Source organism: Gobius niger (genome assembly GCF_951799975.1).
Source record: "Gobius niger genome assembly, chromosome: 14".
Taxonomy (NCBI): domain Eukaryota; kingdom Metazoa; phylum Chordata; class Actinopteri; order Gobiiformes; family Gobiidae; genus Gobius; species Gobius niger.
Genome location: NC_136865.1, coordinates 14,458,234 through 14,485,643, shown reverse-complemented (window position 1 = coordinate 14,485,643; position 27,410 = coordinate 14,458,234). Strand labels below are relative to the sequence as shown.

Sequence of the window (27,410 nt, the reverse complement as noted above, 5' to 3'; positions counted from 1 at the left end):
AGGCAGCTACTTACACCACAATCAATGCAACTAGGCCCTGTAAGAGAGGAAATCGATCAGCTTAAACCCTGATGTGGAACAGTCTCTTTTCTCGCAATATAACTCCAGACTTTTCTCAATTTGCTCTGCTAGCCTGCCTTTCACACCATCATTGATATCTGGGGAGATGATACAGCACACATATTGGATAGTGGAGCGGTCAGTGAATCCCTGGGAGACTGCTTAATGACTAGAACAATGGGGAAAGGAAATGCATGGCTAACAGGGGCTGAATATGAGACACTGCTAGAAATAGAAAATATCACATGTCAGTTTTAGAGAAGAGGAGCCGTAGGGTCGTAAAAGGGCTTTGGTATAGGGATCCACAGTAATGAGCAGGATCATATGCATAAGGGGTGCATGTTTTTATACAAGGACTTGCATGTACAGACAGTTCAGACTTATTATTTATATTTTATATTTGATTATGTAGTTTGATACTAAAATCACTCACCTTTCGTTTCTATTGGTAAAAATTATAGTCTAGTGACAAAACAATACCTGAAAAATAAGCTCGATAAAGAAAAACTATATATATATATATATATACTGTAGAGTAGTAGAGATCCTTTTTACATTCATGAGGGTTTGTGTATAGGGTAAAGTCCATCTTCCATCTTCTGTATCAGCCTTAGTATACAGTAGATCATTTTTTCCTAAAGTCTGGAGCATTGCAGACACTTATCGATCCCAGCATTCCAGTGCAAAATACAGGAAAAAAATTGTGTAACAGCTTCCAGGGACTATGGATGAACACTAGCTATGCAGCTATAATCTGTGCAGCACATTTCTGTCTCAATGAGCTCAATGTCTCTGTACATTGTCCCTTAAATAAAGATTAAAGTAATGTAAAGCTTAAAATGTCATATGTAATAACATAAAAGGCAGAGATTGTTGACTAAAGCCTCATTTAAAGTGTTTAATTTGAACAAAAAACACATTTGAGACCCAAAGGGTTGGCCCGGACCCCACTTTGTGAACCACTAGTGTAGATTTCCTAAAATGAAAGAAGACACACATGCACGCGCGCACATAATACATTGAGGGAAAAATGACTATAAAATCAATGCTCCAATGCATGTAGCTAAGGCATTGCATATACTGTATATTAGATTGATTGAGTATTATTGGTGGTTTCCTACTATTTCCCTCTTGTTACGCTGCAGGATTTTTGGCATATTTGAAACCAAAATGAAGAATAACTCCTCTCATCTTCGGCAAATCTCATTTTACCCAGCTAACTCTCTCTTATTTGAAATTCACAACTTCTAGACAAATTATTCTTCAGCTGTCTATTTTTATATAGCTATGTATTGTAAAAAAGATGACAGACCTTCCAATAATTTTGGCATTTTTGAGAAATACGGACCAAATAAGATTGCAAAAATGTGCTTCATGTAATTAAAATAATTAAATTTGCTCACAAAGCTGTCTTTGTGTCAGTGGGAAACATCTGCATGAATGATAGCTGGAGAACTGCAGTTATCAGATTCTCCAGGCACCTTTTCTGAAGAAGGTAGCGCTCTCAATTTCCAACGATGCGCTCAAATGCACTTTTTGTGTTAATTGATTGATACCAATTTTGGTCTATGTCTTCATCTATAAGAAACAAATTGCCAATAGAATGCAGCTTTGGGCTTCAGAGTATTTGCCATCTGGTTTGTTGCTTGTTCCTACTTCAACCCAGTTCATTAGAACCAGTCCGTTGCTACTATTTTGAATATCAGAAATCTCACACGTGTACTCAGAGGATCTAGATTAGTCAGATACATGCATTGTTTACATTCTATAAGCAACCATCAATCATAGTTTAAAAAACTTCAAAAACAGCTGCCAACCCAGCTGGTTAACTATTCATAAAACACAAAGCAGATTGTACTCTTTCCATCTCCATATGCACATAACGTCAAGGGTAGACAAGATCAAAAGGCCAAGGGAACTTTTCTCATCCTCAGTTCCTTTCTCCATCTTTTCTATAAATTAAATACAAAGCACTTCCGACGTACTGCGGCCCTCACTTGATCAGCTTTTCAGCTTAGGTTGCCTCAGGGTTGTTCCCTTTCTTGTCAGGGGCTTTGCTTTTATATGGTTTCAAACCATTCTCAACCCATGACTGGTGTACAACAGTGCAATCATTTGATATAATCACAAGAAAAAGCCAGAGATTGCTCCAATATGTGCAAAGAAATGACATCCTTTTTACACAGGTAACTGAGGTACAATCATAGTGTTTGCTATTTTAATACCTCTTAACCGTCACTTTTACTTGTGTGTTAGCTGTAGTATTAGCAGTAGCAGTATAGTAGTAGTAGTTGTAGTAGTAGCAGTAGTATTAGTAGCAGTAGCAGTAGTAGTAGTATTAGTAGTGAGGCATCCAGTGCAATATCATATCAGTGGTAAGTAGTTATGCACCTTTACTTTTACTTAGGAAGACAAAATACTTATGTCATCTCTAATAGTAGCATACACAAGAGTAGCATAGAAATATACCCACTTACAGGTAAACGCAGCGCCCCGCTGCAGCATAAGCGATTAAGGCAATAAAGTCTAACCCCTGCGGAGCCACTGATTGCATACCTCTAAAACAAACCTGCTCCAGCACTCGCTCAAACTATCGGAAATGTTATTTTGTGCTAAAACCAATTATGGCCATTGCTGTGGAGGACGTCGATGGGGATAACAAGCTCAAAAGGGACACTGCCTTGGCCCTATGTTAATGAGTGGATAGTTTCATTAGAGCCACCATCATGAGCTGCCACCCTTCTCCTGAACTCACAGTGTCCCGACTTGATTTCATTAACATAAAAACTTCCAGCATAGAGCTGATTTGCATTACCACTGCATTCAGCTATCCAGTCTGTGAAGCCAGCCACTTGCGACAGTGTCTATATCGAACCACTTTTAGGGCACATTCGCAAAAACGCATGAATATTGATTTGTTTTTTGCTTTGTTAATGTGAGATAGTATTTCAAACATTCACAAAAAAAGTGTATTCTGGGTTCTCAGACACAAGCTCCAGTTGAATTTATAGAGTGAGGCATATGGATGAGTTTACAGTGGCAGTATACAGCACTCATATTGATTTGGTGGTAAAGAGCCTGTGTGTGTGTCTTCATGGCCGAATGTGTGCCTGCACAGTGGCAGATTTGCCCATATTGATCGAGTCAGGCATTTGCAGTAGTATGTGCTTTGCATGAGCTTCATCTTTTTTTTTTTTTTTATGTTGCCAGAAGACCCTTGCTAATGGATTTTCTGCCGTGTTATTTGGGACTCTTCGATATTTACTTCTGAGTCGAACACTCTCTATGAACTTGTTGACAGTGAGAAACAGTCCTGCTGCTGCTAAAAAGGTGATGGGTATTCTAGGTGCGTCTTTGTAATCTCTTAGAGTGCAGTTTGAATTGAAAGCAGATTGCAGGGCCAAACAAACAGCCCAGGGCAATTAATAGGCAAGTGTCAACATTCGACCTTGGCCGAGGCTTAATACTCCTCTGGCCACTTTTTTTAATATATATACTAAAAGCATCACTTCCTGGTTTGTCTGGTTTATTTACTCTGCAAAGACCACAGCTCTTTAAAACCGGTAACACTGTGTTAAATAATATCACTGATGTAAGATGTTAAATCAGAGGTGCTACTGATGAGAGTTGGGGTTCCTGTGATTGGAGTTAGTTAACACTCCTTTAGCGAGGCCAGCATGAAAGAAAACATGGGAGAGACAACAGACATGCTGATGGAGACTGGACTTTGGGAAAATGGTCAAGTACTTCAAATCAGGAAACTAATGTTATAAATGCAAATCTAGATTTTTCTAAATACATTGTCATTCATTTTATTTGTTGTGTTTTTGTGGTGCTGTTGTTCCTGCATGCCCACTGGGGGCGCACTATAAAAGGACCTGTTCGTTCTTTGTGCCCTTGTGTAACCTTCTGCATCCTTTGACCCTGATGATGGCATTTGAGAGCTCTGTCCGAGACAAGAAACGTATTTTCCGGACTATACGTTGCTCTGGAGACGCACCAGCCAAAATATGCCATATGAAGAAAAAAACAACAGGCTGAAAGGGCGTACGGTATGCTAACAGAACACATTGATGGTTAGCTACAAGAAGCGTAAACAACAAACTAAATAAGTATGTTAACGTCACATAAACAGTTCAGATAACTATAGCATAAAGAACATACCAAACTCTCGATCTCACTCCAAATCACTAAATCCACTGAAATCTTCGTCCTCTGTGTCACTTCTGAACAATCGCCTTGGCAACTATCTGGGCACGGAGGCGTAACTGCACTATTGACAAGCCTCTCCTGGCAGCACGTTTTTCAAGCTCTCATTTGCAAACTTGTCCCTCTAGCTGTGGCCATCTAGCTTTTATCCTGTGATTAGCTTTTTTTGTTTTTTTCATTGCGGTTTAAAGAGTAACCTCCGCTTTTCACCTGTCCTTAACAAGTTTCTCGCTTACTCCAAACTTTCTTTCTGCTGCTTGATTAGCCTGCAGTGCCCTCTAGTGGCATGTGGCATTATATATTTGAATTAAAAAAAAACAAAAAAAAACATTTTAATCGGTCGGGAGTATGAGACGCACCCCCAGCCAAACTATGAAAAAAGTGCGGCTTATAGTCCGTAAAATACGGTAAATATCATTGCAACATGCATGTCTCTACAAGCGGTTTCTGAGCGTGGCTGACAGGTAGCTGAGGCCGCTTAAGCGTACGTGCGTAGTCTCCTCATTCATTCTCTTAGGTTTCAGGGCCCAGCTAACTTGGCAGTAGCATCAACACTGCCCATCGCTGTCTGTCTTTACTCTGAATCAAATGTCTCTTTCTGGTATTTGGATCTGCCATCGACGAGGAAGTCAAACTCCTTGGAGGACTTTTCTGTGTCCAAAAGCAAATGTTAATGTACTAAATAAGTTGAGCTCCTTCCATAAAGGCTAGTTTGGGGGCAAAAGCATGGAAATTACACTGAATCATGTGGGGGAAGCTTTCTCCAATAAAGTAGTGGGTTTTGTGGCAGATCACGTGACTGTACAACACATCAACTCTTTCCAGACTATGGAAAACTACAGCTATTCCTTTCCCCGGAGCCTCCCTCTGTGTATCTGTCTGTGTAGCCCTTGTTCTCATTAGCCTGTGTCAGCATATTCCATGAACCCTCCCCCGTTTCTCTGCAAAACGAATGAAGAAAAAAAAGAAAAAGGAAAAACTTTGTTGTGCCGTTTGAACATGTGTCACTTGGCTGAGGATGCTGCACTGTCAAACCCAGAATGTGGCAGCTCTCCTCCTCTCCCCTTCTCCCTTGGCCACTATCTCTAACCGTTTGCTTTATGGATCCCATTCCCTCACTTTATTGTGCACTATTTTGTGCTTTACCCCCGATGTCGTGACAGGCAAATTAGACTTTAGCAAAGCATTACAGCGTGCTCATGTGTGCTGATGTTGTAAGTTAAGTCAGAGTTTGCCGTCTTGTAGCAGCGGTGGGAGTTTCTCAGTTCAATGGTGGTGCGCTGACTTTATTCCGCGGCTTATTGCGGCAATAATGCAGACCAGCAAACTGAGAAGACCCCACACATACACACACTATTTTATTTATGCTAAGCCCGGGCTTTGGTTACATTATCAGGCCGACAAGAGCTGATGTTCTGTGTTAAGCCAATTTACTGGTGCTGTACTGAAGCCTTTTTAATGAATCAAAACAGCAGTCACACGCTCACATTCCCTGGTATGCGCTACAGTAGCCCCCACTTATAAGCATTTGCAGCTATCTCTTTCCTAACTGATTGACTGATTTATACTGGCATTCAAGCTTGAAATAGAATCCACTATTCTATCGGCAAAAAAAAGAAGAAAAGAAAAAACTCAGACAAAGCTTGGACCGTGCCCCTTTCAGCTTTGTCTATGTGTGAGTTTATGCATGTGTACGTGAGTAAAGAATGCACCAAATTCAAGGTTCAGTGACCCCCAACTCAGAGGGCAACCATGTATTCTCGTCTTTTTGACTTTTTCTTAAAATCGGGCCAACACCGACCCACCAACCTCATTTGCCCCTTTGCTTCCTCATTCCTCATCCTTTTAGGGAGCCAGAGGAGCATGCAATGGAAATAACTGAGGCAATAAAGACACTGCCAGGATCCATCTTCTGCCTGCACCTCACACAGTTACTGGGGGTAGACATTATAGTGTGGAGCCTGCAGAGGGTTGGGCAGAAAGAAGAAGAAGAAGAAGAAAGGGGGGGAAAAAACGAGGATAAACTCATGCCAGAGATGAGAGAGGCAGCGGCTAAAATGTTGGAGGTGTGTGCTTAGAAGAAGATGAATGAGACAGGATCGGGGAGAGAAGGATTGAGGAGAATGAAGATGGAGGGGCGAGTGGAGTCGGAGGAGAGCTCTGGGAGAGAAACATTTGCACACACATATGGAGCTGAGCTTTGATGGCCCAAACCTGACTGCAGGGTGTCTATGATGGAGAGTCGGCCGGGTGGTTTCTTCAAGGCAACAGGTGCACTTCTTTCATATCGCCTACAGCCAAACTGGAGCACTGTAATGATACAGAAGGTTGTAAAAGTCCTTTTTTCTGGTATATGGCCAAGGATTTATGCAAGATTAAAGTATACGATAAAGACAGTGCAGCTGGAAAGTCTGCTTAAGTGCAATGGAAGCGGTTAGATATTGCACAAAAATATGAATATTGCAATAATAGGTTACGCATATAAGACATAATACATTATAAAATTGCAGAGGACTTTTTTTTTTTGCCAACACAGTCCAAATTTATTCTCATTTCAGTCTTGTTCCAATTCATGTCATTGGGGTCTGCATTAGTCACAGGAAACACTTTTCACACAGACCTCATTCATATCTGACCTTTGCGAGATCTGATTTATTGGCTATAGTAGCCGACGACAGAAATGGAACAGGTGTTTGGGAGGGAGACATCGGAAGTGTAGTCCAACAGAAGGTGAGGTGGAACTCAGAGTGATGACAGAATAAAGTTGATTAGAGAGGGGGCCCAACACCTCGTAAATCATGAATATTCTCTACCATATGATGCCACTTGACGAGCTCATTGATCCTGCTTAACAAAGAGGTCTCCCCGCTGAGATCTGGAAATCAGCCAAGGCCACCCACAAAGCACAGTATACAGTATTATCTTTTATTCAAGATCAGATAACAAACAATGTGTCAGGCACTGAAACGAACATTTAGTATAAAAAAAACAAAACAAAAAAAACAGATTTTGATGTTTGCAACATGACTCAAACCAAAATACTTTAGTCAGGTCCATATGCACTGCAGAAGACAAGGAGAATGAAAGCCAATGCCGACATTGTGCTAATTTTAGTCACTGACTTCCTGGTTTGCGCTGGAGAAAAACACACAACGTCTGTTTTTCTGTTGCAAACGTCGAGTTTACAATGTGGATCTAAGGAGCCAAATGAAGTTTACTCTACTACAAGAAAATCATTTTATTACCACAGCTTTAAAGCAGTATTAAGTAACTCGTGCCCACCACTGCAGGTGTCGTAGCATGTTGCGTTTGTTTTTTACAAATTAATTGTCCATGAGAGTAAACACTACGCTGACAGAAAAGACAAAGGGAGAGAGGGATATTGTACATCCAATTACACAATGGAGATAATGTTTTTCACTGAAACTTGGCTGTAAATACTGTTTAAGTGGCGCTAGCCCGCAGTTAGCTTTGCCCGTTAGCCTTTTAGCTTTATCTTTGTGATTCCATTAGTGTGTATTGGTGGCTCTGACCCGGTGGCAATGAAGTTGCAATTGTGGTTTTCTGGCCAGAGACACTGGGGTAGATGAAAGACCCCCCCAATCATCCCATTAACACTTGTATTACCCCCAGAGGGACTACAAAAAGGAATTATTAAGGTAAACAAGTTACTTAGTACTGCTTTAAGGCAAAGCGAGAAGACTAACGGCAAGAGACAACTACTGGCAAGTATTCCTGGGTATGTAGAGTTGTACAAAAAAGTCAATACCCAGATAACTGACCTTTCATGAATAGGTGACAATGATCATGATCATGATCTTTAGCTTGCCTGTAATGTTGTCTATAATAAGAAACAAGGCATTATGTTAAGAAGGGGATTTTTAATCTTCAAATGCAAAATCTGCAAAACACAATAGTTCACTGTATCGAATCTACCATACTACAGTACCATAGTATGTGGTTTAAAATATGTATTGAGTATTTTGACATTGAGTTTTTGTATTGTGACAGCTCTATAGTAAGGCAACAGGTTATACAGCTAATACAGTACTGGTACTTTTTATGAGTAGATTTGCTGTTTATATTTTAAAATCACAATTGAGTTCACCAAACTGGCCATCAACATTCGAAAGAAGAGTTAAAAATGAACTGCTAAACTTTGCGATAAACAATACTCACATGCTTTGCAGAACATTCGAGTTGTAAACTACCAGATAGCACGTTTTTGACACAGCAAAACACCATAAAGATAGGGTATTTTGATTCAGTGCTTCTGAAATAATTGCAGGCTTTCATCCCACGCTGAATTTCACATTCGGCTTCAATGTATAAGTCAAAGTAGAACAAAGTGCTGCTATAAAGAAAGAGACCCCTGCTATATGCTCTGAAGCTCTGTGCCTCAGTTTGCCTTGGAAGACAACTGCACGGATAACCATTTGAGAAGGGGCCAATTTCATCTCAACCCATCATCCCTGAAGGACCACAGAAGATACCGCTGATAACTTGGCTGTCAATCCCTCACAGAAATCTATTATTCTGCATTATTATTTTGTTTTGTTTCCATGATGAAGCGTTTATTATTCTGTCTCTCAGGGTTGTCATCACTATTTAGTCCCATCAGGCGGGAGGGGACTGTGAATGGCTGGCTCATATGCATGTGAACTGGAGCATTAACATCAGTCTTCAGTGGAGCTGCATGCTGCTCCATGGCCTGATTTTCCTTGTTCCGATAGAGACGCTGTGAAGAATCGGAAGACACGACAAATCTGTTACCCATATGGAGCTCTCGGGAGGCCGCCAAAATGACATCCTTTCATGTATAATACAGAAAGTCGGAAAATAATTGCATCGCTTCGATTCATATTCACATTCTATTCCTTTCGAGCCACAAACAGGCCTTTGAAGGGAAAGGTCTAGTAATTATTAAATGTGCCACTCCTCGGTATTGACAAGTTTGAAGCGGGCCCTATAATGCAGAAAGCTTTGGCAGAAAGATTTATCTCGGCTTCGTATCAATGGCCCCCACATTGATGATGACAAAGTGGATCAGGCAAATAACTACAAGTCGATCACGAGGAGCGCAGAGGTAAGAGTTGCAGAAGGAACGTGGCCAAATGGCGTCTTCTAAAGTGATTTCGCGTCTGTTTGTGTTACGAACCGAGGCAACAGGATATGTTGTAAAGTGCCTGCAAAAAGGGAAAAGCAGTTTTCAGTCAGTCATGTACCGGCAATCATTGTCTGCCATCACTGCTGTCTGAGAACTAACTGGGGGCTAGCTCCACCACCCGAAAGCTTTAACTCAACAAGGACAACGACTGCAGCAGCAAACAAGACCAGTCATAATAATGAATGGAGATAAGCACAGTGCAGGTGATAGTGTCCATTGAAATTGTAATAAGTCATAGAAAAAGATGAGGCAAAAACACATGCCAAGTCCCCAAACTGACTGATAAAAGTGAAATCTGTTGCTTTTATGACACAATGAAAACTGAAATGCTTCAAATGGTACTTATAATTATTGGGAACATTTATTTCCCTTCATCTTGGACGTAATTCACAGTCTCACACAATCGAGTCCCGAAGGATAAATTGAACATTAACATTAGGGCTGGGACGTTACACTTTTGTCACGATCCGATCCGATCCATATAGCGATACGGTAAGTAAGTATAACAAGTGATATGTTTACCTAAAATGTGTACAAAGTAATGTGTCCAAAGTTTATAAAACAAATGCCATTTGACATCAACTGAAGTGTTTAGATTGAAAAGTGCATTAACACAAAATGTAACAAAGTGCTGTGTAACTGTTACTGGGGGAAAAAAAGGAGTCTATAATAAAAAATGCCTCCAAACACAAGTATTGAAAGTATTGCGATACTTGACAAAGTATTGATACTTGGTATTGCAGCATAAAGTATTGCGATCCAAGTCCGAGCCGATATTTTGTCCCAGCCCCAGCAGACATAGCCAGTGACACCTAGATATGCAGCAGTGTTTGAAGAGTAGAATGAGACAATTTGCCAAAAATAATGAATCATGCTGGAAGGTTTCCAACTGATCCACTTTTCAGACCTTGATGTTATTTTCAGTCATTAATACTAAAGTTTAAAGTTGACAGGAAAAAATGTATGTATTAAAGGGGCATACTTTATTAAAATGGTACATTTGAATAGCAGCACTGCAGCAAATACACACATGCAAACAGACTGGTCCCACATGCTGCTCAGGCTACCACCACGTGGCCTAATTTCTTCCAGCGTGTACAGTAAAAGAGGTTACATCCAGGTCAAACATGTGCTGACAGCTACCCGGAGAGTGCCGGAACATGTACACACGTTTGTTCCTGAAAGAAGATGGTGCGGAAGATGGTGTGAGGACAAAATCTTGGAAGGCTTCTGACAATAATGGAATATTGTACAGTGCAATAATGGAAAATTGTACAGTGCATATCCAGCCAAACCCCATGGGAGGCTCCATAAATCAACCCCTCAAATAGACATTTATTCAGAACCTGGACCGTTTATTTACCGACAATAACGGTAGGATTTATGTGGCTATTAGTAGAAGTGTTTCTGTACGGTCAAATGCGACTTTAGAGGCCACATTAAAGGTATACACAATAAAATCCTGCGATAAAACAATATGGATGTCAAGGACCTCGGCCATTCATCAATGTATTTGGAGCGAGCTAATTCATTCTTCTCTGCCATATGTATGTTATGTTGAGTTGCAGTTTAAAGAGAGTAAGTTACTGGCCCAAGGAAATTATGTCAGGAATGATGTGGGGACAGAGAAGACACCACATACTTCTTTGTGGGCAGTCATTTCAGGAGTGTTATAGGAGTAGCAGTTGTATCAGCAGCACTGATGTCAGGGGGTCAACAGTCAGAGGTGGAAAAGGTTAAGAACTTGAAAATTATAAATACTCAGTAACTACCACTACTATGAAGAATAGCCTTTCTGAAATGTACAAGTCTGTCTGTACAAGTAACGTATTAAACCAGTGGTTCACACATCTTTCACACCTTGTAAAATATTCAACCTCGCAAGTCTAAGATTCTAGCATGGACCAACATTGGATTATATTACTGGCTGCAAACCATGTAAGCACAAAACACCAAACATTACTAAAACATGAATAAAATCACCAGAAGAAGCTGAAGTATCATCAATAGTGCATGAATCAAACTGTTTGAATTGGAGGAGATGTGGAGACAGTGTGAAACGCCTGGAAAAAGTCAAGATTAGGAAAGGCCCTGAAGGAAGCATGATGTCATTACAGCTTCACCCAGACATATCCCAATGAGGAGTTCAGCGGGGGCTCTGGAAGAGAGAGGGGCTGGACAGGAGTAATACGACACTCTCAAGACACGGAAAAGTGGGAGACAGAGAGAGAAAAGAGAGTGGGCTGAGGCTTTGAGTGAAAGGGGAGGGGAGGAAAAGTTGAAACAATCTCACAGCAACTTTTTTTTTTTCTTCCATCTTCTTTCCCTTAACCCAGAAAGAAAGACATCCAAAAAGGACCTTACTGGATTTGCATTGTGCTGACGTAGCCCCAGAACCTTTAGCGCTTGGATGTGTTGCTACATGTGGATATAAACTTTTGGATCAGTCTGTCTTTGAAGGTTTGTACGTTTTGTTGATGTTTTAGTTTTGTTTCATAGGGGATTGTACTGCCTGTGACATTTTATGTTGCTGAAGTATATAAGTCAGTTGACATCACAGGTTAAAACAAAAGTTACACTCTGCTCTCTGGATTTTCCACATGTGGCATGACTTAAATCTTCCAGTGTTGAAGCCAGACATTACTAATAACTATGGTAGACAGACCGTTGTAGTCGTATACCACTGTGACTTGCCGGCATCTCTTTAAGCAAAGTGAACACATATTTTAGCCACTTGCAAGTTAGCATGCACTCTATCTCATTTAAAAAAACATTTAACAGTAAAGTTTCATGTTAAAAGGAAGCCACAGTGACATCTGTTTTGCTCATCACCCAGCGAGTCCATGTTTTGAGGGGTTTTGCATCCTGTCCCTACACCCCCTTCCCCTCCGCAAAAGTCCCAAAGGCTCCTCACAGAACTCTACAGACTCTGTTGCATTGCTGATCTGTTTTCACCTGTTTAGCACAATGATGAGATCCAGGGCTTTTTTAATAGTAGGGATTCCTTCAGGGTTACTCTCAGGGGATATCGTTTTCCTCTTTGCAATGACAGATCGCTGTTTCTTAGCAGCGGCCCCTGGGGAATGGAGCACGGTTAACGATACAAATCGGTGTCCTTGAAGTTAACTGCATTAAGAGGTGCTCACTTAACCTGCTGCAAGGAGAATATGGAAAGTTTAACACCGCCCTGCACATACTTTTATGTACTGCTATTGTTACTCTTAGAAAACTTTTTTTTTTTTTAGAACGGGTCAGAAATGCAGGTTAAAAATTAGAATAGCCATAATGTAGAAAAAGGGCCCTTCAGAATAACATTGTTTAATTTTGTGGAAATACATACTAAAAAGAAGTTTTTCATTTACGTTTTAGTGTAAGCAGTCTAAAAAGTGAATGTGAAATTGCAAAACGTTTTCCTCTTCACTTCACTGCACTCACTCGGTCAATCAATCAATCTAGTACTAACACACACTAACACATAAACATACATAGTGGAGCATACTCAAACACTTACATGATTAAACCCTCATAGAAGTCAATTTAACTCAAACGTTACCAGTAAATAGGACTAAATAGCCTACATGCATCTTATATACTCAACTTTGATACGCAGTTTGACCCTGAGGCTGAACTACCCAAAATTGGAGCCATCTTTGCTTATGTCATCAGAACAGGCCTCTCTTTACGTCACAGGTTTAAGCAAAACGAAGCTGGGGTTTTTTTGTGCCTAGAGTCTCTGTCTGTGCACTCTGGCAAATATTCAAAAACGGCCTCCATACTGGAGCTAGTAAAAACTTGCTGCAGCTGCACTTCAGTAACTCTGAATAATAGTCGGGCAAAATTGCCAAGTTTCCATTTCCTTTACATCAGTCTCTTCTGTATTATTAGAAGTGATAATGTTGTTCTGGTTGTCTCCAATAGTAAAATCTGTAAGATGATTGATTTTTCTCTGTTTCAGTGGTACACATGGAAGTAAATGGACAAAGTTTTACTATCACTGCAGGAATGTGCAACTAGTAAAAACTTGTTTGAGAAAGTTGTTATGGCTGTCCTAGTTTTTAAAGTCTGTTTCCTGTGCCTTCTGGTCAGTTGTAATGAATTGTTGATATCAAAGCTTCAAGGCCTGTTTAGCTCTACTCTGCTGGAATTCTGTGTTGAAACAGGCCAGCAAAAAATAGTTTGTTTTGAAGGCAATTCTAACATCTGCTACCCATTGGGCATGACTATAGTTGCCTCAGCCATTTTCCATTGGAGACATTGTACATAAATAGACAATAATATGACAGTGGCTGCGTCAAAGTGCATCATGCATAATATCTTTCTGGTGTTACTATGGATTCTGACTCTTTTCCGCGTTCCAAATTTGCAAAAAATAGTGAAATCGGTGTGTATTTAAAACTGAGTATGAGCCAGTGGAAAATAGCCATTACACTTACATAATGTGCTTGCCACAGTAAATCTTCTACCTTTTACATGAGAAGCCCTTCCTTATTCAATCCAGGCTTGGGAACAGCACTGTCTTGCGCGTCTGCATTATTTAGCATGTTAAAACATTACTCATATATTTCCCGGCTACGTCTCTATTTACCTCCACCTGCTGTGGCGCTCAGTATTTATGAATGTGGTGGACTGACAGTATATGAGCAGCTGTGCATCTCCTTGCCCATGCATTATTCAAGCCTTCAGCATCACAGTAGATTTTCAGTCAGATTTTCTCCTCCTCCTACTCCCACAGACATCCGTCGCTAGAAAAGGTGCTCTTTCGCAGACTTCAATAGAGGTCATGACTCAACACGCTGATCAGGAGCTTGTTTTCTTACCCCGGCTGCAAAAGCGCTCTTTGCTTGTGTTTGTGTGTAAGACTTGCTGAGATTGGAGGCAAATACCTTGTAAGTGAGCTGTCCATCAATCTTCCTGCAGCAGAGGACAGAGTGGGATAGAGGGAAAAGGGAAAAAGCCACAACATTCCGGTTTTACTTCAACTTCAAAATGTGCTTATTTGGAAAGATAACTAAAACAGTACATTGTTTCTTAAATAATCATTAGGGAAGGTTTGAGTTGAGAGTTCATGTTAAAGTTTAACAAGTTTAAGCCTTAGTACTCGGATTTGCCTTGGAATTCCAAGGAGTACACACAACATAAATCCTTGCTTAAATGGCCCAGGCCTGGTAAGTATGTTGCTGGATGGGAGACCGTGAGGGAAGCCTGGGTGAGTGGTTGGTGGTAATCAAAGGGTTTGTTGGCGCAGATGTGTGAAGCCCTCTACCCCAAGGGCAACTGTGGCTATGTTACGTAGCTTGTCACCACACAAAAATGAAGTGAATGAAATAACCCTGAATGAAATGAGCCTCTGTGAAGCACTTTGGGTGATTTGTGTCAAGTGAAAAACGCAATAAGAACAAGATTCCCTTCCCTTTCCTCACAAGATTGAATTCTGGGAAAGGTAGAGAGACTTGATCTTGGGAGGAGACCCCGGCAACAACATTGCATCAGAAGGCTCAAAATCTAGCCTTAAATACTGTATTCCATCTCTCCTAGATTCGTAACTATTATGCACTTTTAAGTTGGCCCACAACTGATTCCATTCTGTCACTTCTAAGCGGTGAGACTCCTTTGTAAGTGATGGCAACAATGATGAAATAAGCCACAACAATAAATGGAGCGCTGCATTTATCATGGACTGTGCAAGGATCTATATGATGCTATATGTGAAGGAAATACTGTAGCACTAAATCAGTCACAGACATCACTTTCATGCAATGGTTAAATGCAATATAGCTCCTTGTAACATCTTTTTATTTCTTTTTCACAGCATACTAAACGAAGCAATGCCGCTTTCGAAAAAAACATAACGCCGAATCAAATATTTAGTCAGCCAATCGAGCAGTACATCACGGTAGTTGCTATTCTCATCACAGGTGCCAATTGAGCATATGCAGCCGAAACAACGCGATTAAAACAACATCAATCAAATATTAAACATTTGAATGGAAGCTAATGAGCAACTGAACTGAGAATTAAATTACCACACTTTGGTAATTGGGCGGCACGGTGGCTCAGCGATTAGCTCTCGTGCTTCACAGCAAGAAGGGTCCGATTCAGGACCAGGCCGGGTCTTTCTATGTGGAGTTTGCAGGTTCTCCTTGTACCTGAGTAGGTTTCCTCCAGGTGCTCCGGTTTTCCCCTACCACTAAAAACTTATACAATAGACCAGGATGAATGATGTGTGAGTGAATGAATGAATGGTGGTCGGAGATGTGCGCAGATGCCCTTCTGTCTGTCTGTCCCATATGGCAGCTGTAGCTCACTGTGGAGTGGATGCAAAAATTGTAAAGCGCTTTGTGACTATGTCTGTGAAAGGTGCTATACAAGTCATTGTCATCTTTCCTTCCCTGCGTATTTATGATGAGGGACTATAACGGCTGGATGCAAAGAAATATTGGAAAGTAAATAATGCATACAAGGCGAATAAGTCATCATTATGGACACTTATACGAGGAAAAAAAAAAAAACTCTTATAGTGCATATGACACATTAGAATTACAATTTTGGCTAAAACATAAAACATTATATTTAGGATGCTAAAGGATGTACCCAGCTTTCTTTAGTTTGGCCATTATTGTGATATGTTTATAGCTTCACTTCCTTATTGGACACCGACAGGAAGTGACATAGATGAAGGTTGACAATTTTAAATGGTTGTCGTGTCGACCATGTTAAGTCAATGGGAAATGAGTCATTCAAATTCAAATAAAAAGAACTCTTCTGTCCAACATTTCTTCATTAAAATTGCTGCTTCACTGAAATAAAATGATAATTCTGCAATGGATGAACTTGCAACTGATGTCAACCATCTGAACAAATCATATTTTCAAAAGCATTAAAGCCTGTCACATGCACTACAAGTAATATTTCTGAGCATTATGAATTTATTTGTATCAGGGCAGTTACTTCAAATGCCTGTCCACTGGTTGGTCGATGCCACAGTCATGACTGACCGACCTTCACAATGTCTGAGTGACCTATGGAGCCCGAAACCCTCCTACCTGGATGAGTCTCTCCCCTTCCCCCCTGCTGTTCTAAAGCTCCATCAAGGACTGGATGTTAGCTTCACTGTCTTCACCCCTATCTGCAGATGACAATGCAAGATCCCTTTCTATAGCATGCCCTCTCCAGTTTTCAGGGAGGTGTGGGTACGTGTTATGCTTTGTAGTTGCATTATTTCGCAGTTTAGTATATAGTTTGTTAAGTTGCATTTACTGGTTCCAATTGAGAAATGAACAAACAATCTGACATCTAGACGTAATGATTAAGCTATGACAGGTCAGTGAGCAGTGAGTCATCCCATATCGCGCTCGGATGTTGGAGAAATTTGATGGCAGTCAGTGGTTTTGGTCAGGGTGCTTATCTTTTTGTAAGTTTTCAAACTTGTAATTGTTTTCCTATCTCACACTGCCTGAGTCCTCCATGGCTTACCGGGCATAGGGCCAGCTCTCAGTGACCTAACCCTGCACTTCTTCCTTTATCGCTTGAATCCAGCTGGGTGGCTCTACAGCTGTGGCCGGACCTTAGGAAAGTAGCAAAGGAGACATTCACTGTAGGACATATTAGAAAGGCTATTAAAACGGATTGGATTCCTGCCAGATAATAACAGCAACGAGGTGAAACTTTTCCTTCAGCATGTGCTTTCTGGACTGATGCATTATGCGCTATGTACTGCAGGAGCTTTCCCATTACTGTGATCATAGGCCATGAAGCCTGTAATAATGGCTTCAGCTGCACTGTGTGTAAACCAAGTCGTCTTAGCCTTTGATTAACCTTCCAGCGGCTTAACACAATAGACACACTAGGATTCTCAGGATTTTGTTTTTAACGCTTTGTTTACAATTAACACATTGTTTTTCTTCTAATAAAAAAAATGAACACTAGCAGATAGTAGGTGGAATGTTTACTCAGAGGGATTACATCATCTAAATCATATAGTTAGATAAAATGTAACATACATGATTATTTGTTCCACTCGTAAACAACTGGTTTAAATGCACATGATATATAATGATTAAGATCTGATTCATGTGTGACAATTAATTATGCACAATGTGAGAAAAACAGCAGAAAATTTACTTAAATCTTGCCATATTAATGTTATTGCATTAGTAAACCACGTCAAGACAGAATCTTCTATTAATTAAAAGCCAAAATCTTTTTTTTTTCTTCTTTTTTTTTCAATTAACGTAAAAAAAAACAATCTGCTAAAATGGAACTAAATTAGGAAAATCATGATTAAAATTTAACTTTTGCATATTTTAAGCTACCGTGTGTCAAAACAATGTTCACTCTAATATTTGCAAATAATGTGAAATATCCCCAGCTAAAACTTTGCTCCACTGTGAGGCTTTGTTTCATGCAAAGTGTGCCCACAGTCAGTCAGGGACCACAACTCCACAGACCCCCTGGGAACACTGGGGTCACCTCTCTTGGCAGACGGGACAGGTGTGTGCTTAGAGACAGCCTGCTTGCCTCATTGCCGGGCTTAGGTCTCCAGCTCTATCAGTAAACATGGCAGACTTATGGTGTCCTTACACAGGGGGGCAGGACCGGGTCATAGGGACTATGTTGATACAAGTGAGGGGAGGGCCCAAATCTATTTACATGCGTGTGGATTTGTGTGTATATTTCTTACAAGTGGTATACATTTTTAACTTAAAACCAATACTGTTGCATTATTGTTTATGTTTTGTGATTATATCAATCAAAATCAAACAAGATATGTTACAAGTGTTAACAGAATAATTCAGCTTCTTTGCAATGTGCAATACCTGAGATTTAGTTCCCATCTGGTACCAAGTAATATTAGGAATAGTGTTGCAATAACAATCCAATACTGATGTGTTTTGCATTAATGAATTGAAACTCAAGACATTGCCAAGGCTATTATCTGCATGCTGCTCATCTGTTAAAACTTAATGAAATGGTGTAGGAAAACATACACAGTTGTGGTAAACATTAGAATTAAAGGAGGATTGTTACTTTCAAAACTAACTAACGTATTCACATATTCCTATTTTGGTCTGATCCACCCACTTATTAAAGCAGTACTAAGTAACTTGTTTACCTTAATAAATTCTTTTCATAGTCCCTCTGGGGGTAATTTAAGTGTTAATGGGATGAATGGCGGGTCTTTCATCTACCCCTGGTGTCTCTGGACAGAAAACCATGCTTACAACTTTCACTGCTCTCGGTCGGAGCCACCAATACACACCAATACAATCGCGAAGAAGTTAACAGGCTAACGGGAAAAACTAACTGCCGGCTAGCGCCACTTAAACAGTATTTATAGCCAAGTTTGAGTGAAAACAATTATCTCCATTGTGTAATTGGATGTACAATATCCCTCTCTCCCTTTGTCTTTTCTGTCAGGGTAGTATTTAGTCTCATGGACAATTAATGAGTAAAAAAACGCAACATGCTACGACACCTGCAGTGGCGCTTATGGCCTCAAGGGGCATGAGTTACTTAGTTCTGCTTAAACACTTCCATTTTTGGCAACGTTAACAGTACAAATGCAATGCTGCTAACTTTGTATTGGTTTATCAGGTGTTCAGGGGAAAAAAGAGCACAACAATATTGAAAAAATGATTTTGGTATTTGCCATATGTTGTTGCTGTATAACAAAAATGATTGAGATTACAATGACATTGCTTAAAACGATAAATCAGTGCTTCAGTAGACATTCTTCTCTAAATGACACATTATTCTTCATCCGAGTAGTGAATGATGGAACAATACAAGTTTTGGTTACTTTTCCCCCGATAAGGTAAGGTTAGGGAGTTAAACAGACTAGATTTGATGGCAATTTGCATTTCAATGTCTCTGTTGTGGAGCCACGTGGAAGCAAGCAAGAATCCAAGCACAATCATCTCCAGATGTGTTTATGTGTTTTGGCCCCACTGTCTGTGCCTTCTGTCTGCCTTCTTTTCTTTGCTTCAGCAGTGTGCAATATTAACAACAAAAGTTTCTTGTGCAGTTGTGGAGTGGTCATTTGCCATGTTCGAGTGTGGGTGTGCAAGAGCGCGTGTGGGAGTCTCACAGCTGCCCAGCAAAGGCCAAGCAGATGGACAGAATAATGACTATGATCAGACTTTATAGAGTAACACTCCTTAATGAGAGACATTAAGGTTAATTCGTATGCCACTAACAAAGCCTGCATCATATCACATAATTAGCACAGCAGCCGTGACTGACTCATAAATATACATCAACGCCTATTTAGGAGTCAAGCAGAACGCGCAGCTGTCGACGCGCCGAGGAAGCCGGGTGGTGATGTGGGGTCAAAATGAAAGAAGCAGAATCACTTACTGAGTTTTTCTGTTTCTGATTTTTAGAGAAGTGGGACCATGTGGCTTCTCTGCTCTTCACTGACACTCCTGGCGCTTAGCATTGGATCATGTGAGCCGGTGACAGAAACACAAGGTGAGTAGTGTGCAGCACAATCAATAATGTCATGGGAATATTTGGTCTCTGTTACATATGTGGTGAACAACTCTTTGGTTTCCTGCGTAATCAATCTGAAGGTACGACGAGTGTAAACACAATAAATGATGATAACAACATGATGCAAGTATTATTGCGTTTTACCTGCAAAAAGAAGCTGAACTCCTGCTGTTTTGTTTTACAACTTTTTTTTAGGTTGTTACTCCCTGATCTAAGGGAGGGGTTTCAAACATGCACCTGGCTTTTCCATGTCACTGTGTCCTACTTTGGGGAAACGCTTCACCCACCTAAGCCCCCGTGCATGCATGAACAAGTTAGTAGTAGATTTTATCACCGGACACAGAGGCTGTGGATGTAAAAGCAGGAAGCTGAACAGTTTTTGTGCAGGCTGTGAGATTCGTGACCGAGCTACGCCTACTTCCCATCAGTTAGTCTCCAGTGGCAATGATAAACCTGCAAAGGCTGATACTAGTGTGATTGGATGTCGCTGTGCCTCAAGGACAAATGTCTTACACTAGGATAAATGTAAATGGGTGTTTAGGTTTCTTTTCTTGCCTTTTACAGCATGTATTACATTTTACAATTCACACTGTGCTGCTGGTGAGAAACCTTTTTTATTTGCCTGTGTATTTGTTGAGAGTACCAAGCAAAGTGACACTAAAATGGTAGCTATGGTTCCCCCAGTCTATCTATATATATATATATATATATACATGGCTACAGAAGCAGCTTGCCAAGTATATTTGGTTGGATGGACAACTGATGTTTATACTTGGTTGCTTGTATTAAGTGCAATTTAGCAGTGCAGTAGCATAGTCTATGGCTGAGCTTAAAGGAACAAAGTACTCTGGTTCTGAGCCGAGTGGCACTTAAAGCTGTAATTTTTTAAATCTTGGTCATCACAGTTTAAAAGCCACTGAGGCCTGATGACATCTGTGTTTCCCATTTGTCCACAGGCTGCAGTCACAGAGTATAATGGGATCTTACGAGGCTGACTGACTGCGGTTCATGTGGTAGTGCCACTGTGGTTAAGCTGTGTAAAAGCAGTACATTTAACTAAGTGATTTCTGCCCACGCAAGGTTGTACATAAAATTATGCCTAAGTCTAAATCTATGACTGTGGTCTTACTTTAGTACCAAAAATACAACTCTTGCAGTTGTTTCTTATAGCCATTTCTTTTGTGTTTTGCTAGCTAGTTGGGGGTGGGCACAGCTCTTAGAGATCAGAAGTGTCCCCTGTGGGAAACCCTCGATGGGGATTTCTGTGAGACGACTGAGTCAGCTCTGAGTTCCCCAGGGTCCACTCCTCCCGAGTAGCTCCAAAAAACTGCTATCTCAAGTGCAGCGACAACATTTTGTCAGAGGAAGCATACGCTTTCAGTATATTACAGTATTTATTCTAACTCATCCAGAATTTCAGCTTACCACTAATTTGCTGACATTAGTGTTAAAAAAAAAGGCAGGTTTGAGTAAAACTATGGGGAGCTGGGAATTATGAACAGTATATTGTATACTGGTAATGGCTTTACATCGTCTAATCCGATTTTTGTTCACACACACCAAACTACAGTAATTAATAACACACAAAAGTAGCAAACCACGTTAAATACCTATATCCAAGACTTTTTTCTCCTATTTGAGGTGGCAGCAGACACATTTCCTCTGTTTACAACGTGATCATCTCAATCTATGTTCAACTATATTCAATCTATATTGGACAATTTCCTTGTCAATCTCATGTGTTCATGTGTTTTCTCATGTGTTTGTTTATGTCCAGCTTTCCTTCTATTCCCTTCATTTTCATCAGAGCCACTGCCTTAATGTTTATTACAATGATTCTTTGACTATGGCTGCCCAATGTGAGAAATCATTGCATTATTTGAGTGCAGTGTTGAATATTGTGATTATTACCACATTATCAGTTTGATAGTTTGATAGTCCCTAATTAACATGGGCTCTGTGTCCCTTTGAATCGTCTCTTTCCATTCCATTCTTCAGTGTCTACAGATTTACCCCGCACCTGCTTGCTCCACTCACAATGAAAACAGCCCCAAATCAAATCTGTGCATGCTATCCCCACAGTAACCACATTGTGCAGGCATGAAAAGCCCTGTAAATACATTTTGCCCACGTGTGCATTCATCACCTGTAAAATTGTCAGAGGTCCAGTGCTAGCCTGTGAGTGAGTGCGCGAGAGCTGAACGTTGGCCCGAGGTAGCATTTGAAGTCCGCTCAGTGGTTTAGCAATCTCTGGAAAACAACCAGGAATGTTCACTCTCGTCTGCCTCATTTGCCCAAAAGCACGGCAGCGCTCGCTAACCCCGCGCCGCCTTACAGTTTGTTATTCTCCCTTCTCATCTCTGCAGCACCTATGGGCTATTTTGAGTCATTTTGGTGAATCATTACTACATCACCCAGCATGCCCCGATCCTGTCCACATTTTCATTAGATCCCCAGTAAAAAGGACTTTCATCTGTTCTCCACATCTGGGTGATTATTGTGGAATGTCACACTGCAGCGGAACATTTAATAACTAGCCGAGCCTCTTGTTATTCCCTCATTAAAAGCACACACCAGTCCATGATAAAATGGCATTTGTGCAGATGTATCATTATCAAAACCTGGATAAAACAAAAGCGGATTGAGCCTTAATACAGACTTTATTGTGATAGCTACAACACTTATTGGAAGAACAGTGCACTATAAAACTAGCTATTAATTGGCAAGAGCTGTGTTTCCCTGGCCTCAGACCAAGATGTGTTTAAACTCTGTCCATGTAGCGCCACTGATGAGATTTGCAAGTTGTCACTTTTTTTTTCCTCAGTGTAATCTAACTCTTTTGGACTTCACATTCAGGGTGACCACCTCCTCAAAAAGTGGTAAAAGTTGTGAGATGTGCCAAGACAAGGAGGAGCGCACTCAGGAAATTAAAACTTATATTAGATTATGGCCGTTGCATAACTGTTTCATTGGCTGCTTTAGTACAAAAAACACAAAGGGATATCCATGGGTCACAAAATATAACAACCCCATGAAAGTTAGGATAGCCAAAGGTGAACATTTTATACAAAGATTATGGAAACTACATATGCCATTCCGTATGTGAATCCCACTGTTATGCAGTACAACTAAGTGAGGGACAGGTGGTCACCTTGTTCACATTTATAGTATAGATCACTTTCTATCTGCAAGACTCAAGACAGATATTAACAACAAATTATAAACATCATGCACACTTCAACAGTCATCACATCAATCATTCTTGGCTGGCTTACCATGCAATATAGCTCGTACTTTCAACTTCAGTAAATGTTCAGTTAAGTTCCTAATTTCGCATCCTTGGCACAGGGTAGAGTTTAGGGAGCACTCCTGCAGTGCGCCTTATTGCTGTCAGTGGTGGTATCATTACCTGGCTTGGCACCACTCAGACACAACCCATCAAAGAGGAAGTGAACTCAGCTCAGAGCATCCATTCACTTTAAGGCTACATCCAGATACTAGCAGGATCCTGGAGAGATACTCATGCCCTGTTCTAATTAGCCAGTGAACAAGCAAATGTGCATCTTTGATCACAGCTTGAGTGGAAAGGGGTACAACTCCACAGGATCGCTCCTGCCAAAAGTAGCAAAGTGCTGGAACTGACAATAATCTGCTTCTCGTCATCTGTCTTATGGAAACACTTTGTTTAAAAGCCACTTTGTTAACCTGATAAGTACAAATCTGATGCTGACTTTATAGATAGAATTTTTGTTTTGTATATGTATATGCTCTCTGAAAATCTATGTTTATGTATATTTTTATAGAGATCCCCATTAGCTACTCTTCTTTCATATCTAAAGCTGTGAACCTACAAACTAAATCCAGTTTTACCTTTTTCCTTCTTACAAAAGGGTTGATATTGGCATTTCACGCATTGTTAACAAAAAATGCTATGACATTAGAGAACACAACAAGACCCCAAAACAGTAATGTGTATCATTTTTAATGCTCTGGAGAAAACTGCAGGCTGTCTCTTGCCTTTTCACGCCTTAGTGGCAGGAATCAATACTGACCTTCACACAAAAGCTGCATCAGGATCAGAGTTTGGTGGTGACTTTTGGCACCGTGTGTTCAAACCCCACTGACACACTGATCAGCAAAAATCAGCAACAGTAAGTAAGTAAGTCCAAATATTTCCGAGGGCCTGATACAAAAACACAATAGCTCACTTGTCATGTTTCTGAGTCAGTTTTTTAAATGAGATTATGCAAAGAAAGCTCTGGCTTTTTAGATATAGATTAGGCCTATACAGTGCTTCGGGTAGTGCAGGACCTTTACTTAAATCTGCTAACGTTCCAAGCAAGCGTCACAAGAACTGTCTATCTTTGACTCATAGCGTACCCACTATACCAACATGGCTTAGAACTTGCTTCCTTTTTCAAAGTTCAAATTTTACAAGGCGTTTTACGCACAGGGAAGAAAGTGTTGAGTACCGGCTGTCATATCACTCAGAGAAAACCATTACGCCTTATTTTTGTCTAATGCCTTCAGCGTCGTTGCAGTCATTGTGCAAAGGAAAGAAAAAACTTTTTTTGCGCCCGGAAGAACACCATGCTCACATCCTGTGCCCTCGGCCCCAAAGAGATCAATTAACTGTGGATGGCAGTAATTCACAGGCTCGGCGTCTACCTGCACTGGGGCTACATTTTCTTCACATCTCACATCTCCCTTTGGTGCTCCGGCAAGGCATTCTGACAGACAACACTTTCCCCCCTAACCCCGTTTGACAGGGCGAGAACATATCCATCAACTGGAGGCTACCCCGTCTGACAACCGCTGTGCTAGACACGTAGTCAAACCAGGCTGAGCACCTCTTTGTACAGCTTTGCCATCATCTCATCGGTTTTTCCCCTCAGACGAGTTTTCTCTTCTCCAACTTTTGTGCTTGAAACGTATGTTGGGTCAGAATCGAAGTGCTGAGTGTCATTCAAATACAGAGCATACATACTGAACTATGTGTCTCATCTCTCTCCCACAGATGAACTGTGCCCATCCATACAAGTGGATGAGTGGAGGTTTCCCCAAAGGGCGAGGCAAAACATCACAGGTGACAAGCCATGAGACAAAATAGTACTGTAGTATTGCTTATAACATTTGTCTAATACCCTTTATTGAATTGTTACCCCACCCTCATTGGCTTTAAATTCCCCAAAAATACTATCCTAGAAAAGTGAATGTAATCAGATCCACTCACTCAAGTATAGATTTTTTTTAAGACTTTTAATTGGGCAAGAATCAGTATCATTCAAAGGCTTGTTTCTGATTTAGTGCACTTTGCATGTTGGAGCATAAAAATCAAATCTGCATAAATTCCGATCTGTGTTCCCCCTGCATAAATACATAAATCAACACGAGTGCTGATGTGGCTTCATGTTTGCGCTGATAGGTTTTAATCTAGTGAGGCGCTTCTCGCTGCTCAAAAGTCAAGATGTGAAAAAGATCCGCAACCCGAAGGGACCGGTCATCCTGCGCCTCGGAAAGACTGCCCTCATCCGTCCCACTGAGTAAGTGAGCTACACCTCTCTCTCTAGAGCTATTCTGTGATTTTGATTCTTGATGTTTGGAACAATATTGCATTGAAAAAAATATCTACATGACACACATGTCAACCACAGTAATGCATTTGTGTTGCTTTTTCATAGCTTTTTTGTTGCTTATTAGTCGTTTTTGTTGTGTTTTCAACTCCTATTTGTCATGTTTTCATTGCTTTTTTGTTTTTACGTCCTTTTTTCACAGTGTTTTCGATGTATTTTTGGCTCCATTATGTTAACATCCTTAACTAACACAAGACTAAAACATAAAAAATGCAACACAATTAAGGACAGACAAGATATGAGGACTAACTAGGACTACTTGGGCCACAACTGAAAGCAAAACCAATGTTATACAAATTAAAACAGCAGCAAAAGTCCACACACAGTCTATAGAACACAACATGCACCAGTTCTATATCCCCAGAAAAACGGTGCACAATTGCCAGAAAGCCAAAGCGCAGTTTGAGAACCGCTGCATTAGGCGGTATGAAAGAGAATCACCTCTCGGCGGGACTCTGAGCTGGTGTTAGCCTGTGTCAATGGGGGTCTCACTTCTCTTAGCGCGTGTGCGGAAAGATAAAGGCAAGTGCGGGATATCCTATGGTGCATCGGGCACACTGGACTAATACTTTCTGCCCGGGCTGCCCGATGTGTACAAAGCAAGGACCGTAATAAAAAACCCACACACCGCGCTGACTGATTTTTCAGACAAAACTTCAGCATTTACAGCTTGTTCTTGTGAAATAATAACATATGCTTTTCCGCTTGTGACAACATGCACTTTATAGCTTTCAATTATGGCATGGTTAGTGTAAATATAGCAGTGAGTGTTTGACAGTTTGAACTTCTTTGGTGGTGGAAGAACATCGCGCAATAAAACTTTTAAGAGCAAGCCGTTTTACAGACTGAGCTGTGAAAAGCTGCTATTATGAGTGCATGTATTTTACGTTGTGACTACGCTGTAAAGTTAAATATGTTTGCAGTAAAGGGTTCTAAATTTTGTTGAAATGGTTATATCTGTTCTCACAACTAAGTTTTGTTGATACTAGTTGGTGCTGTATTGTAATGGTCATATCTAAATGAGCAAATGGCATTGAAAGTCAGTAACAGTAATTGTTTACCTTAATCCTTTTTGTAGTCCCTCTGGGGGTAATACGAGTGTTAAAGGGTAATACAAGTGTTAATGGGATGATTGGGGGGTCTGTCATCTCCCTCCGGTGTCTCTGGCCAGAAAAAACATGCTTGCAACTTTCCCTGCTCCGACCCAGAGGCGCAATACACACTAATGGAATCACGAAGAAGAAGCTAACAGGCTAGCAGGCAAAGCTAGCTGCGGGCTAGCGCACTTTAGCAGTGTTTACAGCTAAGCTTGATTGAAAAAAATGTCTCCATTGTGTCATTGAGTTGTGGCACAATGTACAATATCCCTCTCTCCCTTTGTCTTATCTGTCAGCATAGTATTTACTCCCACAGACAATTAATGAGTAAAAAAAAAAACATGTTGCAACACCTGCAGTGCCGCTCATGGCCTCTAGGGACATGAGTTACTTAGTTCTGCTTTAAGCAGTGAAAGGAAAATAACTGAATCCAGACTTGTTTGATGGATTGAACTCCCACCACCATGGGTCAGTCAAGTAATACATTATTTATTTTTGTGGATAATGCTTTTAGTATAAAAGAAGCACATGTTATAATGTTATTATCTGTACAAGTATTACAAAAGTTCCCAAGTGCACAATGGTGTATCAATGAAAGAGTGAAGGCTCGATGTAAAGAGCTTTGAGATTTAGAAAAGCGCAATATCAATGTGACCATTTCCCACTCATGCTTGGTTTCCATACACTGAGGTCTTAATGCTACCGCCATTACAATTACTACACTATCTCTCTTTTTATGTCAAGTTATGGCCA

At 40.6% G+C, this 27,410-nt stretch overlaps 1 protein-coding gene across 1 annotated transcript in view; it reads left to right on the top strand.

Annotated features, from left to right (window-relative positions):
* Positions 1-11,795: 11,795 nt before the first annotated feature.
* The window catches only part of col16a1 (collagen, type XVI, alpha 1), a 54,209-nt gene continuing 38,594 nt past the window's right edge, over positions 11,796-27,410 (top strand). The window contains exons 1-4 of the mRNA XM_079570324.1: positions 11,796-11,896; positions 19,819-19,906; positions 24,945-25,013; positions 25,353-25,470. Of these exons, the coding sequence (XP_079426450.1) occupies positions 19,831-19,906; positions 24,945-25,013; positions 25,353-25,470 (263 nt within the window). The 5' untranslated portion in view covers positions 11,796-11,896; positions 19,819-19,830. The remainder of the gene's footprint in view (positions 11,897-19,818; positions 19,907-24,944; positions 25,014-25,352; positions 25,471-27,410) is intronic.